Consider the following 20,624-nt stretch of genomic DNA (forward strand, 5'->3'; position numbering starts at 1 on the left):
TCTAGATTAAGCCAAAGGATCGAAGTTTTATTTTATGGAGAGCTTTGATGAATCTTTAGGAATAATCTCATTTTCCTGACACACAGATGTTAAATACCTTGGGGAGATCCCCTGTGGCAGAACTGAGGACGTTTTAGTGTTTGACTGGCTTCCCTTCAGCCTGTTGCTTCTTCAGCCTCCCCTCCTCCCGTAAATGACAGCACTGCTACCCGTCTGGGGGCCGCACAGGGCTGACTGGCGCTGAGAGCAGACGGTCCGCGCTTGAGTAACTGGATGTGACCTGTCTAGACTTTAATGGCATCTTTTACAATTTTTTCAAGGAGTTCCAAATGATTCATCCTCATGTTTTCTGTTTCAAAATCTGTAGAAGCCACGTGACTTGAGGTAATACAGTAAGTGAACTTATTTTCTCCACTTTGCATGAGAGGAAAACACACTAAAAGAATTTTGATATGTCAGTGGGAAGTGAGTTGTTTTCTGTGATCATCCTGACCACCCATTCGTTCATTCGTTCATTCAGTCATCACTCGTTGTGCAAAGACCACCTGAAGGCCGTGCGCACTCTGTATTACACTAGGAGCACCAATGCGGTGATAAAAGACAGGGCTCCTGCCTCATGGGCCTCAAAGAGTTATGCACATAGTAAGTGTAAGAGCAAGAGACAGATGGGGGGAGAGTGGGGAAGCAGATAAGGCTTCCCTGATGAGATGACTGGGGGCCGAGTCCTGAAGGATGAGCAGACAATTAGGGAGTAGAGTGGCCTGTGTGGGGGTCCCTCCTCAGGACAAGGTGAATGGAACATGAAGGCAGGGAGGGCCTGAGAGCCAGAGCAGTTTGAACCAGAGCAGGGATGTGTGGCTGAGAAAGGGGCTTGGGAAGGAGGAGGGCCTGGGAGGGCTTGCGGGGTCTGAGGAGCCATGCTGAGGATTTGACCCTTTGTCCTGAGGACAGAGAGGAGCTTCTGAGAGATTTCATGCTGAGGAACGACATGATCAGAAGGCGAGTTGTGAAGATGGCCTGGTTGCAGTTGTAGGGCGGTGGCCCCTTCCAGCAGGAGAGTGGGTGTGGGCGGCCTTCCAGCACTGCGGTGTAGCCTGGGGAGCCGCGGGCATGGCAAGGGAGGGGGGTGTGGAGCAGCAGGAGCGGAGTGCACTTGGGGCGGCTGTGTGTAACAGGGAAGGGCGAGTGTGCACAGCAAGCCCCTGTTCCCTGCCTTGGGGGAACGGAGCCAGAACATCTGTTCGAAGCTGGTGAGAGAGAGAGAGAATCTTAAGCAGGGTCCCAGTGCTAGCACAGAGCCCGATGCATGACTCAATCTCACAAACCATGAGATCATGACATGAGCCCAAATCAAGAGTCAGACACTTAACCGACTGATCCACTCAGGTATCCCAAAGCAGTGGGGGGTTTAAGGTAGGGACAGGGAGGGATGGTCATCATGAACTCCGCTTTGGACCTGTTGCTTCTAGCCTTTGCGGCACCAACCAGAAGAGTCCTAGTGTCTGTTGTGGTCACTCCTCTTCCCTCCGTCCGTACCCTTAAGTATTTCTCAACTCTGGGAAGATTAACCAGTCTTTGCCAAAGTGAGCAGTTTTGTGTTCATGGTGACAGAGGAAGGCAAAATGAAGATATTTCACCTTAAATAGAAAAAGAACTTTAAACTTGAACTTAAAATTTCAACACTAACAACACTTTTCTGCCTTTCGCCGTTTCCCACCCAGGCCAACTACACTGACCCTCAGAGCAAGCTGCGGTTCAGCACCATTGAAGAGTTTTCCTACATCCGGAGGCTGCCATCTGACGTTGTCGCTGGCTACCTGGCCCTGCGGAAGGCCACGAGCATTGTTCCCTGAGCCTTGAGAAGGCCTTGAGGAGACGAGGTGGAAAACTATTTCAAAGACAGAGTCTGGACTCATGATTTTGTTTCATGGAAACAAACTCATTCTGCTTGTCAATCTGGAAATGTCAATGCTGTGCCTTGGAAAGAATGTTTGGCTTTAACTTAAGGGTTTTTTTTTTTTCTCTCTCTTTTTTTTCTGTTTTCCCTCCAAGTGGGATGTTTCCTGTTGAATTAAATTATTTCAGTTGTTGCCTCAAGTCAAGTTGTTTGACGAGAAACTATAAAATTGTGCTTTTAACTTAACCCATGTACATCCCTGAATTTTGCTTCAATGTTGTCAACTGTCTTATAACACATTTAAAGACTCTACAATGAATCCTGACAACAGGGCTGGGTTATTCCTGGTGACTCCCACTTTAGAGCAGATTAGTCTTTCTTTTTGATTGGAATGTGCGGAGGAGGTCCAGAACTGGGACTGGAGAAGACAGAGCTGAGTAATCTCCCTGGTGCACTGGGCCAGCCTCTTCCCAGCCTCCAGAACAGAGATACACAACTGTTATTTAAGCCGCCCAGTCTGTGGCATTTTGTTATTGCTGCCTTAGCTGGCGAAAGCATCAGCCCGGGCCTGGTTTCTGGAGTGCGGGGTGTGAACACTGCCACCTCCTGCAGGAAGGGCCCCGGTGCCGGCTGCTGTCCCTCTGCCGGAAGCCCGCTCTGGAGCAGCAGGGTTTGCTTCCCCTTCCTACGAGACATGGAAGCACTCCTGGACCTCTCCAAGCCGAGACCTGCATCTCTCTAGGGATGACAGTGGAGCCAGACCCTGGGGCTTCTGGGCCTAAGCTGACTCTGCTTTGGGGGATTAGGAGGCCAGGTGCCTTTTCTTCTTGAGGGAACGTCCCTCGCCCCTCCTGCAAGCCTCACCTGGCTTAGAGAAAAGAAAAACAAAGCTGGGAGAGCAGCCTGCCCAGAACCTGGCTTCCTTTCGCCCCGGGTTCAGCAGCCCCTGCGTCCTCCAGCACCTTCCCAACGACCATCAGGAGGGCGGGAGGGCGGCTGTGTGGCTCCCCTCACCCCCAGAGAGGGCCAGGACAGGTGGGAGCCTTTCCTGAGCCCACGGCACTGAACATCTGAGCCGCTGGGACGGGGGTCCTCAGGCCTGAGACCCACCGCTGAAACTGACGTTTTCTAAGACTGGAGGTTTCTTGGGCTCCAACTCTCCCTCCGGCACCTGCTGCCATCATCAGCCTTGGAAAACCCCATTTCCCTTTCGGTGGAAATAAGGAGTAAGTGAGCCAAGGGCCCTTCCTGTTTCACTTCCACCTTCTATTATACAAAGAAAACTTGAGGCAGGTCCACCTCTTTTCCACGAAGGCCCCCAACTGGGCATTGTAACCATTTTTAGAAACGGAAGTTCTAATCATTTCTAACACTTACATTCCTGGGCGCTACCTCAGTCCTAACTGTTCAGGCTCCCCTGGCCCGGGGTCCAGGTTGAAGGAGAGTCCCTGCCTGTTCACACCCAGCATGGGGGTCCGTAGACCTCTCAGGGTGTTTGGGGTGTGTGCACGTGCACATGTGTGCTGTGAACCCTGTCAGAGTCACCTGGGACCCATTAAAATGTAGAGTCCTGGGCCACATCCTGGACTTCTGACCCAAGCAGGGGGTGGGACCCAGGCATCTGCATCTGACAGATGTCCCTGGGTGAATGTGACATGCAGAAGTGTGACGGCTGCCTCCTTCCACAGGCAGACGGAAGCACGTGTGCCGTCCGCCTGGCTCCCCCCTTTCCTCCTTCCCTGCCAGGCCCTCCCTGCCAGCCTCTGCACAGAGGTCGTTTCTCTCTCCCCAAGCAAAAGGGGTCCAAGCTGAGCCAAACTAAGCTTCACGCTGTGGACACTTCGAACATGGAGTCTGGGCAGGTAGCTTTGTGCTGAAATAGCCCTGTTGTCCAGGCCTGGCCCAAAGGCTCCCAGCCCCGCTGCACATTAGTCTCACCTCTGTTGCAGGGGAAGGTGGGGAGAGGTATGAAAGAACTCAGGGATTCTGATTCGGCTGGTTTGAGCTGGGGCCTGGCCACAATAATTTCAACTCCTCAGACGAAACGAATGTGCAGCTGTGTCGAGAACCCTTGCTCTAACTACAAAGTGAATATTTCACACGGGCTATGTTTTCTAATCCACAGATCAGCTGCCTCTTTGCATTACAGGGCCACGGGCAGCTTGGAAGTTTGTATGTGTGTGCGTTTAGTATTCCTTTTCACCCAGCATCCCAGCACTGGAGATTCCTCTTTCTTCCCTCTTTACTGCTCATGTTCAGTCAGTCCCCATGTCCCCATGTACCTCTTTGCTCACACCGATCCTTCCTCTTCTGTCTGGTCCTGTTCCTACCCAGCTTCAGGAACACATCACCTCCTGCCTGGACATTTTCAGTGTCCTCCCAACTCTCTTTCCATAGGTGTAATCCCCACCCCTCTGCTTTTCCTTCTGCCAGCAGAAGGCCCTTCCTCAACTTCCGATGAGAACTTGACATTGCCCATCATGGTATGTCTGATTTGTCTCAGATACCTTGTCAATTCTGGCATTGGCCTCTAATGTCCAAAGGATACACTCAGCTCCTTTAAAAAAAAAAAAATCATTATCTGAGAAATCAGATTGTTTTCATAAGACCAAGTTGAGGTCCAATCTGTTCAGAGTGGAGTTTGACTCTTTCCCAATATCCGTCTGATAACTTGTCTTCACTTTAAGAGGAGGAGAACAATCTATTATCACAGATAGATTAGAACCTCTTGTAATGTTGGACAAATATCTCTAGGGCCCATGTGGATGAGAGGGACCTATTTTCCCCCCTCCTCCGAAGTTAAAGCATACATCCATCTGGATTTTGAATTTTGTTTTATAATTGGGCCAAAAGTGTTTTCAGTGAGAAATCCCTCATTTCTGAATCTATGGCCATTGGAAAGGGATATCAAACTCTTGATCCTGCTTCCACTGACCTATAACTGAGTTGGGAGTGCCTAACTTAGTAAAAATAAAGCGTAAGGAAAGAAACAGATGGAGTAGGGAGTAAATAACCTAACCAAATAGAACAAACAGGGTAGGAACCTTGCAAAGAGATGGAGGATGATGTCCTCTTCCAGATGCATCAAGTGATGTTATTTAAAACTGTTCTATCTGATAGGAATGTATAGGCCTTATTTAGATACTGATTCAAACAAAAAGACATAACATTTTTGAGATAATTGGAAATTTGGTATTTGATGATATTTAGGAACTCTTATGAGTACTGTTCATTGTGGTAGTCATGGTCTTGTAATGTTAAAGCATTTGTATCTTCTAGAGACGCATACTGAAATATTTATGGCTGGAGTGACATGATCTCTGGGACTGGCTGCAGGACAGTGAGGGAGAGAGGAAGAGGGTGGGGGTAGTGCTGGCACCAGACCGGCCAGGAGTCAGTAATTGTTGAAGCTGAGTGATGGGGACACAGAGGTTCATTATACTATTCTGCTTTCATATGTGTTTGGATTTCTCTATAATAAAATGCATTTAAAAAAAAAGAATATGATGTTTTTAAAGCTAAAAATTAAAATAAATGTTTATCTAACACTGGCGGTCTGGATTGGCTTGACGTGGCTTGCAGCCGTTGGAAGTTTGAGAACTGCTGCCTGAGTCATATGAGGTCCTGAACAGAGGGAATACCCAGTTTCTACAGCAATCCATAGAGAACCACTGGGATAGCAGCTCCTGAGGTAGGCACAGGAGTGGAGGGGCCAAAGACACAGCTTCAGGGTTCTCCTGGTGGATACATAATTTGGGGTTGGGGATGCATTAGAACAACTGACTGTGGTTTGAGAAAATCTACTACCTAGATGAATCAGCAATATTTATATTTTACACAATATTTATTTTACACAGATAAAGAAATTGATCATCCAAGAACTAAGCATATGGAAAACTATAGTTCAAGGAATTCCTTTCACTGAATTTCAATTGCACTTATGTTTTTGTGCCTGTATTAAACAACTGCATTGAAAGTGGTGAAGAGACACAAAAATCACTACTACGTTAGATACAGAAATATCTCCTCAGGGCCCCCCCACTGCCCTGCAGGGTGAACTTCCTGGTTCCCCCCGACATGGAGCCTGATAGCCTGGGTTTGGATCTCATTTCTATAACTGACTAACTCTCTGGTCTTGGGCAAATGACTAACACGCTCCCAAATTCTTGGTGTTCTAATCTGCAAAATGAGCATCACAAGAGTATCCACCCCACATGACTGCCAAGACAGAATGAGAAAATGGCAGAAGAGCATTTAACTCAGTGTCTAGCCCACGTGCCCAGCGTCTGTGACCTGTGACCACTCACCTCCTTCAACGCTCTGCTTTAGAAAGGGGGATCTTTCCTAACTCACCAATGTACTCTTTCTGCCTGATTATTGTTTCTCTTTTCTTTGGCTCCTCAGACTTGTAGGTCCGTATTTGCAGCCCACTTCTAATAACTGAACATCATACGATAGACATTTCTGTGTCCTCATCTTCCTGCTGGCTCTACCAACGGTTTCCTTGTTTTCTTCTTCATTGCTTATCTTGGTCATTTGTTCCATCTTCTACTCTGTATATTTTTACAAGCTGGCTCAATTTTTTTTTTATGGTGCAAGGGAATGAGTAAATAGCTAAGTCAATAAGCCATCTGTGACTGAGGCCAGGGGAAGAGAAGAGTCATGGGGGTGGATAGTAGAGGACTGACGGATGAGCTCCATCCAAGTAACAGAGAAAGGAGGGGCCAACAGAAAGTGCCCACGGGGGCTCTTCAGAATAATTACTGCTTTCTGCCTTCCTTGGTATTTACCATGTGTGCTACCACAGCCTCCCTGTACTAATGGACCATAAAACCCTTAAACACAGAAAAGGGGCAAGTTGTCTACTTGTTTTGGTGGCAGGGTGGGGTGTAAAATGGGGCCGCTTTCCTCCCACAGCAAACACAGAACGCCTGGATTCAGCCAGGTTTTCTTCTATGACTCAGTGGCCTCTGTCCACTGGTGCTTCGGTCTCAGCTGCAGACAAAGCCTTTCCCGGGAAGAGGTAGTGTTTTCCTGGACAACAGGATGCTGACTGCTGACAGGCGCACCATGTGTACCAAACATGTCACTCTCTTCCACTTGGGGTCAGAAAGATGAGTCACCTCCACTAGCCCGGGGGGCTCAGAGCCTTGGATCTTTCCAGTGTGGATGCAGAAGGCCATGTCCTGGGGCTTTGTGATATGGAATACTGCAAGGGCTTTTTTTTTTTTTCCAGAGACCCAACCAAGGCCTCGGTGACTGATATCTCCCCTAATAACAACTGTGGAGGAAACTGCTAACTAGAGATAAAGATGACAGTTTCTGGTCTTTTCAAAGAGAAAGTCCCTTTAGAGACAACATCAGACCTTGAAAATGAGGTGTCCCAAAAGTACACATTAGCATTATTCCCTCACACTCCTTGTTTGCTTGTCTGGAAAGTTCTGCAAAGAAACAATAACCTAAGTATTTGTGCCGCTCATTACCATTTTCCCTCAAATTTAATGCTGCTGTCTCTCTGCTTCTGGAGTGGCAGGGGCCAACAGCTTGGGCTCAGCCTCAGAGGCAAACACGGTCATAGAAGCACAAGAGAAAGGCAAGACAGGACACTCTAGGAACGGAATGTACACACGGGGACTCGTGGGTGCACGGACGGGCCTGGGACAGCACAGCACAGCCCTCGCAGTAGCTCCGCACAGGCCAGGGCCCTTCACAGAGAAAGCGGCCCAACAGTGTGGACCATCTCCCTCAGAAAGCTGATTTCCGAGACCCACAGTGAGGTGAGTCTTTAACTGCAAGAAGCCTTTCACTTATTTTCCTTCTTTATCTTTTTTCTCGAATAGAAAAAACCCGTAATATACAAAAAGTCAGATCTAGACATGAAAACCACAAATGGTATATTGCTAAGTGAATAAAAAAAATCACAAAATCATAGGGGAACCCCTTGTAGTAACCAAAGACATCAATTAGACGGGGTATGAAATGAATCATGCCAAGGAGTGAATAGTCTCCTTTGGAGAAGGGAGTGGATTTGGGGTAGGAGTTATGAAGAAGGGGAACTTACACTTTCTAACTCTGAAAGTCCGGAATTTTGGGGAAGAGCATGTAGTAATGTTAGAAGAGTAAAGAAATCAATTTAGGAGCTCCGGGCTGGGAGTATGTGCTTTCCCATGGAAGTAAGGCTCGTTCCTCAGGTGGGACCCTCCTTCCCAGGCTTCCTCATCCCTCAGGAGCCCCCACCCATGAGGACACGAGGCCCTCTCCGTCCAGCTCTATGTCGGGTGCACTAACTCCTCTGGATTGCACTATGACCACACCTAATGGAATACAGAGGACACCCCTGCTCCCTGTTATTTTCATTCAATGCCCACAGTGGTCTTGCGAGGCAGGTACAGCAGCATACCCACCTCACACCTGAGGGACCTGAAGTTCAAGGGGCGAAACGGCACAGCTCCTAGGAGGCCAGGAGGGCAGGGAGTCAGGCCCCCTCCACCCACGCAGAGGTTTCCTTTCAGCCCCTGCCTCCTCTGGCAGGAGGTTGGTGTGGAGCAACCTGAGAACAGCAAGAAGGAGCATGGGAACCCTGCCTGGATGTAACATGAGAACACCAAGTAAGTGTACATTCTCATGTAATTAATGTTTGGAGATGGTTACTTTTATGTGCAACCTGGCAAGGCCATGGTGCCCAGGTATCTAGTCAAACACTAGTCTGGACTTGCTGTGAGGGTATTTTTTAGATGACATTAATATTTAAACCAGTAGACTTTGAATAAAGTATATTATTCTTCATAACATGGGTGAGCCTCATCTAATCAGTTGAAACCCTAAGAGGAAAACACTGAGGACCACCCAAGAGGAGAGAATTCTACCTCCAGGCTGCCTTTGGACTCAGTATCAACTCTACCCTGGATCTCTAGCCTGCTGTCCTGCCATTTGAATTGCAGACTTGCCAGCCCTGAAACCATGTGAATCAATTCCTTAAAATAAATCTTTCTCTCCATATATGCACACATCCTACTGGCTCTGTCTCTAGGGAGCCCTGACCAATGCACTTTCCCTAAATGGTGGACATATTTAATTTAAACTAGCTTTTGTTGGTATTACCACACCTAGCAGTGAGGCTTGTCCATCTTATAGGCTTTATAAACATTTGAGTGAAAGCCAATAGCTAGACTAAAAATGCTCACTGGCTTTGCCAGATGTGATTTTTATTTAGTTCCCTAATGAGTCATTGATTAAATTAGGGGAGGGAGGGAGGACATGGAAGAGCGCTTCTTCCTTCCTGGTTACACTCCTGATCAGTTGTGTTGAACACAATGTTCATTTCCCACAATGTGGCAAGTTCATTCCCTGTCTCCTATCGCCTGGAGAGCTCTCTTATCCCTCAGTGCTTAGTCTAGTCGTTAACTCCTCCAGAAAGCTTTGCCCACTCTTCTCTGCCCCAGAATTCCCCCACGTCCCAAGTGCACAGGCTCCATGTTTGTTGTCTGGCACAGTCACCAGGCTGAGACCCTCAAGGGCGGGTGCCTAACACTGAGCAGTGTCTGGCCCATGGCAGAGCCAGTGAAAGTGAGTAGACCGGGGACTATTTCCTTTGCACAGGGGAAAATGACTAGAAATTACTAGTAGTCTCGTCTGATACATAATGGGCATTTCATATTTATAGAATAGTTCTTCAGAGTGCTTGGAATAAATCCACATTGACCTAAGTTATGCTGTGGGGATATTAGGCAGTATTACCGTCATTCCTGGGTAAAATGTCAATGGCCATGAAGACATTTTTTTTATAGCTCATGAGATTTTTTTGAGAATGTTTTTAATTTTAAGTTTTCCTCCCATAAACTTTCTAAAACCATTGGCATTCTTTTTGCCTCTCTAGAATCTAGTAACTGGCATAAAACAGCCCCAGATTATGTACTAAAGTATTTTAAACTTGAAATACAATGTGACATGATTCCAGGGGCCTGCCACTTATTGAAGATAAATAAGATCCATCTGGTTTCAAAATTTCTGGTCAATTCAACAAATTAAAAATCACTTGGTTTAGACACTTAGTATTATTTAAAAAATTTTTTTAACGTTTATTCATTTTTGAGAGACAGAGCATGAGTGGGGGAGGGGCAGAGAGAGAGAGAAGGAGAGACAGAATCTGAAGCAGGCTCCAGGCTCTGAGCTATCAGCACAGAGCCTGACACGGGGCTCGAACTCAGGAACCATGAAATCATGAGCTGAGCCAAAGTTGGACACTTAACCGATTGAGCCACTAAGGAACCCCAAGACACTTAGTATTATTAACCTTGTTTGTTTTCATTCATTCATACATCCATGTGGCGGACGGAAGCCTCCTGTCATAGAAGGGTTAGTAAGGAGGTCAAGGAGGTTAAAACACTGATAAGAAGGAGAAGGTTAGAAGTGCACTGATTGGTGGCTAGAGAGTGCATGGACCAACCTAAAAGCACAGACTAGGCCTTTGACAGTTGTAGCTGTCAAGGAAACTAGGGAAAAAGTATACAAATAATGTTATAATGAGGGGGGCCCAGCAGGAATGGGATAGGCTAGATCTTACTTAAGCAGGAGGGTAGAAAAGGAAAGGGGATAACTTAAGTATGGAATTTTCTTTGGATAATAAATAGCCATTTCATGTAGGCAGTAAAACTAAATCTGTAGTATTTTGAAGAATAAAGGGGTAGGCCACAAATGGAATGGACAGTGGCTGGTCCCAAGGCCAAGCCAGAGGAAAGGCAGCCTGTGGCCTGGAGCATGACTCAGGCCGGCGGGATGTGGCGCGGGCTGCCTGCAGCTGCGATAAGGAAGACAGGATGGGGCACTGCAGAGGACATCCTGGAGCAGGCTGGGGACTTTCCATGCGGGAGGATATGTGGAGACCCACAGCCGGAGGGAATTCTGGCCCACACGCCAGGCAGAGACCTTGGGTGTGAGCAAAGAGGGGAGTGGAAATGCTAACCCTGCACCATCACGACACAGGGACATCGGGAAGGAAATGTGGCTGACGTCCAGGGCCTTGTACAGACAGCTTCCCTACACACCCGGCTAGCTCCTGCCTTCCAGAGCCCTGCCTTCTCTACGCTGTGCTGACTGCTTTTCAGGGTAGCCTGGGCACTCCATGGTCTGTAGCTCCCAACCCATGGACTCAACTCAGGCATGTTTGTCCTACCAGACTGCTTTGTGGCATATCTGTGTGATGCTTGTGCTTTGATTTACTTAGGATGCTCCTTTAAGTGGGCTCACATTTTAAACATAGCCTCTGCCTGCTAAGCAAATATCCATGTTCACAAATGACTCTCACCTGAATCCCCAAACTCCCAGTCCCCCAAGCCCCCTTCCTCCCCGAGTCACTGGGCTTTCTTGCAGCACAGTCAAAACCCTCCCTGGGCATCCAGGTGGGACCAGGCACAGGCACCCATTCCCACCTTGGAAGCAATCTTGTCACTCGGTAGAGTAAATCTCCGGGACGTCCTGGGAGGCACAGGTCCCTGCCTCATCAGGGGTCTCCACTTCTTAATTCTGTCGTGGAGTCTGGAGCTCAGGTCCCTCTCCTTACAACCTCTCCTACACATGGGGGTGGGGGTTCTGGCCCAGCCTTCAGGGGGCTCCCTGCTTCCCTGGTGAGGCAACATCATCTTACTAGCATCCACTGTGGAAAGTCAGGGTGATAGCCCGTGATGACAAGAGTACTTCACCTCTGTGGCCTTCCTTCTAAAATCTAATAAGCTCAGTCCAGTTACAAGAAAAACCTTAGACAAATCCCAGTTGAGTGATGTTCTACCAAACAACTTACCAGCACTCCTCACAAGAGTCAAGGTCATCAAAAACAAGGAAAGTCTGAGGAATCATCACAGCAGAGAGGAGCCTAAGAAGCCAGGATGACTAAATATAACATGGTATCCTAAATGGGATCCTGAAAGAGAAAAAGGATGTTAAGCAAAAACTAAGGAAATCTGAAGAAGGTATGGGCTTTAATTAATAATAATGTATCAACACAGTTTCATTACTTCTAGGAAATATACCATGTTAACAAAAGAAGTTAATAAGGAAATTATGTGAGGGGTTTTGTGGCAATGATTTATATTTGCAACTTTTCTGTAAATCAAAAACTGTTCTAGAGTTAAGTTTATTTAAAAAATAAAGCTTTTACAAATGTCATCCTAAAACCCCCAGAGGGACATCAGCTGCTGGACCACGTATTGCTGAAGACAATTTTACACATGGATCCTCGATTCTGCCTTTCAAACTACAGGCATGAGAAAGTATTAGCTAGTTCCTAAGTGAAACCTACCCACTTTAATCTTCTTTACTGCTGTTTCAAATATCTACGATACAATCAACAATCCATTTACTTAAAAAATTCTGGTTTGAAAGAACCAAATTGGGGCGCCTGAGTGGCTCAGTTGATTAAGCATCCGGCTTCAGCTCAGGTCATGATCTCATGGTGCATGGGTTCAAGCCCTGCATCGGGCTCTGTGTGAACAGCTAGCTCAGAGCCTGGAGCCTGTCTTCAGATTCTGTGTCTTCCTCTCTCTTCCCTTCCCCTGTTCGCGCCGTCTCTCTCTCTCAAAAATAAATAAAGCATTTTTTAAAAATTTAGAAAGAACCAAATTATGGAAAGAACCCAAATATCCATCAAGTGATGAATGGATTAAGAAGATATGATTTATATATACGATGGAATATTACTTGGTGATGAAAAAGAATGAAATCTTGCCATTTGCAACAACGTGGATGGAACCAGAGGGTATGATGCTAAGTGAAATAAGTCAGAGAAAGACAGATATCATATGATTTCACTCATATGTGAAATTTAAGAAACTCAACAGATGAACAGGGGAAGGGAAGGAAAAATGGGATAAAAACAGAAAGGGAGGCAAACCATGAGAACAAACTGAGGGTTTCTGGGGGTAGTGAGGGGGGGATAGGGTATTTAGGTGATGGGCATTAAGAAGGGCACTTGTTGGGATAAGCACAGGTGTTCTATGTGAGAGATGAATCACTGGGGTCTACTCCTGAAGCCAAGACTACACTGTATGTATGTTAACTAACTTCAAAAAGATGCAGATGAAAAAAAATTATAGTTTGATTTGTTTCTAATTCAAAGAGTAATATGTTACTTGGTATCACTTAAAAAAGGAAATTTTTGCCAAGATTGTTTCTCCCTTAAGAATTAATATTTGCAGAACTTCCCTGCAAAGCATTTTTGGAGAGAACTCAGAATGCTCACCGACTCCACCGTATTCTACCTTGTAAGAATTGTGGTAATGAAGCAGTAATTTCCAGTAATAGCTAGACGCAACAAAACCCAAATAAGCAGATTCCTCATCTTATTGTAGTACATGCCAAGTCTGGCCCATTGCTGCCTGGAGTAATTTGTATTACTGTAAATAATAGAGGCTGTAAATATATGTTACTCTGATTTCATTCATCATGTATTTCTTGTGCTGTTGTTTTATGGGAAGTGGTAGGATTTGAGAAGGTGAGAGAGATTATCAAAGGGAAGTGGGGAGAAGCTTGTCTTGTCCTTTGTGGAAATATCTCAAATACTAGTGCTTTCATTTGCCTATGTGGCACACAAGACATCATTCTACCATCGTGGAATCAAGTTACGGAAGACTTTCTGGTGAGTGGAAAACAAAGGGCTGGCAAATGCCTCTGAAACACTGACATACATACCACGAGCCTTATCACTCATACCTGTCCCACCGCTGAAATACTAGCATCTCTCCAGCTCTCTTGTCTCTGGGCTTCTTCACCCCCGCCCCCCAGTCCTGTTCCCCTAGTGTTTACGCTTTGCCAGCTTCTTCCTGGTTTCCTGTTCTTCCCTGTCCAGCACGTACTCCTCCCCGTGTAGGAGTCAGGACAGAAAGCCAAGAGGGCTGCCAGCCTGGCTTTCAGTGAGTCCTTTGGATGCCCCGTCCTCTGTCAAACGCTCCTCACAGTCTATCTCATTTAGTCAGCAATGGCTTTGGCATTTCAAAATGAAACAAGGATTAGAAGGCTCAAAACAATCAGCCAATCAAAAAGCCTGAGAGCAAATGAGCGACTGCAAAATCTTAAAGCTCATTTCTGAGCAAAGCCCCCACCCGGAGCGACGGCCTGAGGAGATTCTCTCTTTAGACAGTTTGCTCAGTTCCCCTCTCCTGGTGACTAGTGACCCGCAGTTTAAGCAAGCCCGGCTGGTCTGCTCCTCCTTGGATGTCCTAGTGCTGCTTTTTCCCATAGAGCAACATGGGAGGTTTCCGAGAGCCCCTGCGAGGTCCATGTGGACAGCTCACACCCCCCACGGTCACGCTGGGAGGTCCCACTGGTTTTGCCACTCTGCTGTAAATTCTCCTAAATGCTGTTCACACATGGATTCATCCCCATGCTGACAAAGCAGAATTACTGACTGATAATATTTTCAACACCATTATATAGCCAGGCCTGACGATGAAGTGGGAAGTGCTAGATTTGAAGGCTGAGAATCTGGGTACCTACTAGGGTAGGTTACAAGAATGTTCAGAAATCTTTTTTCTTTTTAATTTTTTAATGTATATTCATTTTTGAGAGACAGAGTGTGAGCAGGAGAGGGGCTAGAGAGAGACACACACACAGAATCCGAAGCAGGCTCCAGGCTCTGAGGTATCAGCACAGAACCCGACATGGGGCTCAAACCCAAGGACCGTGAGATCATGACCTGAGCCAAAGTTGGATGCTTAACTGACTGAACCACCAGGCGCCCCAAGAATGTTCAGGAATCTCTATGTGCCCATCTGAAAATGAAGGTAATAATCCCTGCATGTTGTGAAATTTCATGTAAAAGAATTTTGTGAGGTGCTACATGTATGAGGTGCCTTAGTATTCAGAGTATAAAATTTTATAGAAGATGCTTCTTGAGCAAGCTGAGGTATCATGCAGGCAGTTTCAGAACTGTCAGTTTCATTATAATATTCAAAATGTGATTCTTAAGAAGTTTTGTGCCTATAACTTGGCTACTAACTGAATATTTTTAATAAATATTTTTGTTTTTTATTTACTTATTTTTATTTATAGTTTATTGTCAAGTTGGTTTCCATGTAACACCCAGTGCTCTTCCCCACAAGTGCCCTCCTCCATGACCATCACCCCCCTTCCCCTTCCCCCCCCTTCAGCTCTCAGTTTGTTTTCAGTATTCAAGAGTCTCTCATGATTTGCGTCCCTCTCTCTCCCTAACTCTTTTTCCCTTCTTCCCCTCCCCATGGTCCTCTGTTAGGTTTCTCCTGTTAGACCTATGAGTGAAAACATATGGTATCTGTCCTCTGCCTGACTTATTTGCTTAGCATGACATCCTCGAGGTCCATCTATTTTGCTATGAATGGCCAGATTTCATTCTTTTTATTGCTATGTAGTATTCCATTGTATATATAAACCACATCTTCTTGATCCATTCATCAGTTGATGGACATTTAGGGTCTTTCCATGATTTGGCGATTGTTGAAAGTGCCGCTATAAGCATTGGGGCACAATGTTTATTTTTGAGACAGAGCACAAGCAGGGTTTGGAGGGGCGGGCAGAATCCAGGAGACACAGATCTAAAGCAGACTCCAGGCTCCGAGCTGTCAGCACAGAGCCAATGTGGATCTTGAACTCACAGACTGCAAGATCATGACCTGAGTCGAAGTCAGATGCTTAACCAACTGAGCCACCCAGGCACCCTGTCTACCAACTAAATATTAAAAAGAAGGCTGAGAATAGCTAGAATTAAAAAAAAAAACAAAACAAGAAATAACAAATGTGGGCAAGGATGTGGAGGAAAAGGAACCCTCATACACTGCTGGTGTGAATGTTTATTGGTACAGCCACTGTGGAAAATAGTATGGAGGGTCCTCAAAATATTAAAAATATAAATATCATATGATCTAGTAATTCCACAACTGGGTATTTACCCAAAGGAACAAAAACATTAATTTAAAAAATATATGCACCTCTATGTTTATTGCACTATTATTTACAATAGCCAATGTATGGAAGCTATCCAAGTGTCCCTACACAGATGAATGAATAAAGAAGATGTGATGTATATATATGATGGAATATCACTCAATCATGAAAAAGGAGATTTTGCCATTTGTGACAACATGGATGGACCTAAAAGTATTATGCTAAGTAAAATAAGTCAGAGAGAGAAAGACGTCATATGATTTCACTTTATGTGGAATCTAAAAAACAAAACAAGCAGCAGAAACAGGTCCATAAATACAGAAAATGAGCTGATGTTTGCCAGAGAGGAGGCTGGTGGAGCGTGAGCAAAATGGATGGAGGGGACCGGGCGATACAGGCTTTCAGTTATGGAATAAAGAAGTCACTGAGATAAAAGGTATAGCAGAGGGAATGTGGTCATTGGTACTGTGATAGCACTGTAAGGTGACAGATGGTAGCTACACTTAGGGAGAACACAGTATAATGTACAAACTTGTCGAATCACTATGTGTACTCCTGAAACTAATGTTAGACAGGAAAGCCCTTGAACTGATCAGGGCCAGACACATCCTTTACAAACTGTCAACCTACCAATCTATGTAAGAGAAGAGATAGGTAGGAGTCATAGGTCTTTTATGTAGTCCAAGCCTTTGGAAGGGGAGGTTGAGAAGTGAGTAAAAGCTGCTGTGGCTGTGAGTTGTCAGCAAGGCTCTTCATTCTTTGCATTTTCTGAATGGTGTCTTTTGGTGAGCTGAGTTTTGATTTGATACCCTTTTTTGATCACTATTTTTCTTGTACAGTTAGTGTTTGCTGTGTTCTAAGAAATCTTTGCCTTCCTCAAGGTCATGGAGATATTCTCCTATGCTCTGTTAGAACCATTAGTTTCTCTTCTCTACTTTGATTTATTATTCATCTTGAACTGATTATTTTGAGTATGATGTTAGGGCTTGTATAAATGTATATAATGACATGTATCTATCACTGTGGATACAGAGTATTTTGACTGCCCTAAAAATCCTCTGTGCTCTGCCTATTCATCTCTACTCTCCCCCAACCCCTGGCAACCTTTCATCTTTTTACTGTCTCCATAGTTTGCATTCTCTAAATGTCATAGAGTTGGAATCATACACTGCCTTTTCAGACTGCCTTCTTTCACTTAGTAATATGCATTTAAGTTTCTTCCATTTCTTTTCATGGCTTGATCACTCATTGTTAACCCACTAATTTCTTTTTACTAATAAATTATATTGCATTGTCTGAATGAACCACAGTTTATTTAACCAATGAAGGTCATCTTGGTTGCTTTCAAGTTTTGGCAATTATGAATAAAGCGGATAACACATGTGCAGGTTTTTTGTGGACTTACATTTTCAACTGCTTTGGGTAAATACCAAAGAGCATGACTGCTTGGTTATGTAGCATGTTTTGTAAGAAACTGTTAAACTGTCTACCAAAGTACCAAACAGTACCAGTTTGCATTCCCACCAGCAGTGAATGATAATCCCTGCTATGCCTCATCCTTGCCAGCATTCTGGATTTCAGCCATTCTAATATAGTGGTAGTATTTGCTTTTTTGATGTGCAAAAAATTCCATTTCACATAGAATTTTAAAAATTGATATATAATTTACATACAATGAAAACCTTTTAAAATCATACCGTTCAGTGGTTTCTAGTGTACCCACAATGTTGTGCAGCCATCTCCACTATCTAAACTTAGAACATTTCCATAGTCTCCTACCCAAAACTGTATCCATTAGCAGTATCTATTTCCTCTTCTTCCCGGCCCCTGGCAACCACTATACTGCTTTCCATATCTATGGATTTACCTATTCTGGATATTTTCCATAAATGGAATCATGTAATGTGTAACCTTTTGCATCTGGCTCCTTTCACGTAACATAATGTTTTTGAGGTTCATCCATGTTCAGTATCAGTACCAGTAGGTACTTCAGTCTTTCTTTGGCTGAATAATATCCCATGGTCTGGATAAACCACATTTGTTTTCTGTTCATCACTGACGGACTTTCACCTGTAGGCTATCATGAATAGTGCTGCTATGTGCACTCACATGCAGGTTTTTGTTTGGATACTTTTTTCCCCAGTTCTCTTGGGTATATATCTAGAAGGAGAACTGCTGAATCATTTGGTAATTCTATGTTTAACTTTTCCAGGAACTATCAAACTGTTTTCCACAGTGGCTGCATAATTTAAATTCCCACCAGCCATGCATGACAATTCCAATTTTTCTCCAATACCCTCCAACAGAGCTTATTTTCCATTGCTGCTTTTTGTAATTATCATAGCTATCTTAGTGGGTGAGAAGTGGTACTGTGATTTTGATTTTCATTTCTCTGATGACTAATGATCAGGCATCTTTTCATGTGCTTGTTGGCTATTTGCATATTTTGTTGGAGAAATGTCTGTTCATTTGAAATCAAGAAGTGTGTCCTTCAATTTCTTTTCAAGTTTATTTTGGCAATTTGGAATCTCTTAAGATTCCATCTAAATTTTGGTTTTTTTTCTAGTTCTGTAAAAAAAAAAATGCCATTGGGTTTGTATAGGGATTGCACTGACTCTACATATTGTTTTCAGGTAGTACTGTCAGTGTAGCAATATTAAGTCTTATAATCCATGAAAATGGGATGTCTTTCTACTTGCTTAGGTCTACTTTAACTTGTTTCAGCAATGTTTTGTAGTTTTCAGCATACAAGTCTTTTGTCTACTTGGCTAAATTTATTCCTATGTATGTTATTCTTTTCATGCTTTTGTAATGGAATTGCTTCCTTTATTATCAAACTGTGTATTACCAACACAAACGTGATTCCAATACCCCAACGTGTTCCCTCTGGCCCTTTTTATGAGCTAGTACTTTTTAATTTTATTTTTTGTTTGTTTGATGCAAGTGTATAGAAATACAATTTATATATGTATATTGGTTTTGTATTTTAGACCTTGCTAAATTCATTCATTAGTTCTAGACAGTTTTAATTCCTACTTTCCGATCTTTATACTTATTTTCTTTTGTCCTATTGTTCTAGTGAATAGTGATCTCTAGTACAACACTGAATAGAAGTGGTGAGAGTAGCAACCTTGCCTTGCTCTCCATCTTAAGGTGAAATTTCCAATATTTCATCATTATCTATGCTGTTAGCTGTAGATTTTTGAAGTTCCTTCTATCCAGTTGAGGAAGTTTCTTTGTTATTCCTAGTATGCTGAGACTTTTTATCATGAAGAAGTGCTAAATTTTGTAGAATGTTTTTCCTATACCTATTGGGATGGTCATAGGCTTTTTCTTTTATTCTGACAATGGGATGAATTATATTGATGGATATTAAAAAAAACTAAAACATCCTTACATTCCTGGGAAAAATCCCCAGATTTTGGTCATGTTGTATTATCCTTTTTACCAAGAATGCTAGACTGAATCTGCTATTATTTTGTTAAGGATGTTTGTGTCTGTGTTCATGAGGGATATTGGTCTGTGGTTTTCTCTTCTGGTAATGTCTGTGTATGCTTTTGGTATTAGGGTTGGGCTAGCCAAAAAATTTAAAAATTGGGAAATGGTATCCTCCTCTATTCTCTAAAACAGTCTGTGTATGATTGGTATAATTTTTTCCTTGCAAGTTTGATAGAATTTACCAGTGAAGCCACTTGTGACTGAAAAAAGGTTTCAATCATAAAAGGATTGCACACTCAATTTTAAAAATCAACATGGAGATTTTCAGATTTTCTATTTCTTCCTGTGTCAGTTTTGAAGAGTTGTTTTTTTCAAGAAATTTGTTTGTATTTTTTAGCATAACATTGTTCAAAAACTCTGTTAACTTTTATTAATCCTTTATGCCTGCAGGATTGCTAGTGAAACCTCCTCTTAATCCTAATGAACATTTTTGTTTTCTCTGTTGTTAATTTACTCAATCTGATATCCTTTTCTATCAACCTTAAGGACCTTCTTTACATCTCTTTTTTTTTTAAGTTTATTTATTTTGAGAGAAAGAGAGAGTGAGAATGGGGGACAGGTAGAGAGAGAGAATCCCAAGTAAGTTCTGCGCTGCTAGTGTAGAGCCTAATGTGGGGCTTGAACCCACCAACCACGAGATCATGACTTGATCTGAAATCAAGAACCGGATGCTTATCAGATTGAGTCACTAGCTGCCCCTTTACATTTCTTGTAGTGAACTTTACAGAGATGATTCTCAGCTTTTTTTTTAATCCAAAAAAGTCTTATTTTACCTTTATTTTTATAAGATATTTTGGTAGTTTACTGATCCTAAGTTGCAAGTGTTTTTCTTGTGGCATTTAAGAGGTTTTGTTCCACTCTCTCCTGGCCTCCATGGTTTCTGATGGGACGTCAGCTTTAGTTTTGTATGTATATAATGTGTCCTTTTCCTCTTGCTTCTTTTAGGACTTTTCTTTAACTTTGTTGTCTGCATTTTGACTACAATGTGACTGAGTGTGATTTTCTCTGTGTTTATTCTGCTTTTTGACTTGCTCAGCTTCTTGGGTTTGTGGGTTTATGTTTGTTTTCTTTTGTTTACTGATAACCTGTCATTTAGAGCTTGGCTGCCCCCCACCCACAACGCCTTCTCTACAGCAGGCCTGTTCTGCCGCCTATCTGCACCAGGCCAGGTGCTCGCCTCAGCTGGGGCTCTGGCTTAACGATCTCCATCTAGACTTCAGTTAATTGGGGCTTCCCTGTATCTATAACTCATTCACCAAATAGAAGTGTATGATTCCTAGTTCATCTAGATTTATTTTGTTGCTATCATGGTACTGAAGGC

At 43.9% G+C, this 20,624-nt stretch overlaps 1 protein-coding gene and 1 long non-coding RNA gene across 2 annotated transcripts in view; one reads left to right on the forward strand and one right to left on the reverse strand.

The window, feature by feature from the left end:
- Positions 1-2,151, forward strand: part of INO80C (INO80 complex subunit C) — a 20,255-nt gene extending 18,104 nt beyond the window's left edge. Inside the window, exon 5 of the mRNA XM_029922407.1 lies at positions 1,722-2,151. Coding sequence (XP_029778267.1) covers positions 1,722-1,853 — 132 coding nt within the window. The 3' untranslated portion in view covers positions 1,854-2,151. The remainder of the gene's footprint in view (positions 1-1,721) is intronic.
- LOC115277987 overlaps positions 1-11,810 on the reverse strand; it is a 24,964-nt gene extending 13,154 nt beyond the window's left edge. The window contains exon 1 of the long non-coding RNA XR_003902627.1: positions 11,694-11,810. This is a non-coding gene — a long non-coding RNA (uncharacterized LOC115277987). The remainder of the gene's footprint in view (positions 1-11,693) is intronic.
- Positions 11,811-20,624: the final 8,814 nt, after the last annotated feature.

Source organism: Suricata suricatta, chromosome 14 (assembly GCF_006229205.1).
Source record: "Suricata suricatta isolate VVHF042 chromosome 14, meerkat_22Aug2017_6uvM2_HiC, whole genome shotgun sequence".
Lineage (NCBI taxonomy): Eukaryota > Metazoa > Chordata > Mammalia > Carnivora > Herpestidae > Suricata > Suricata suricatta.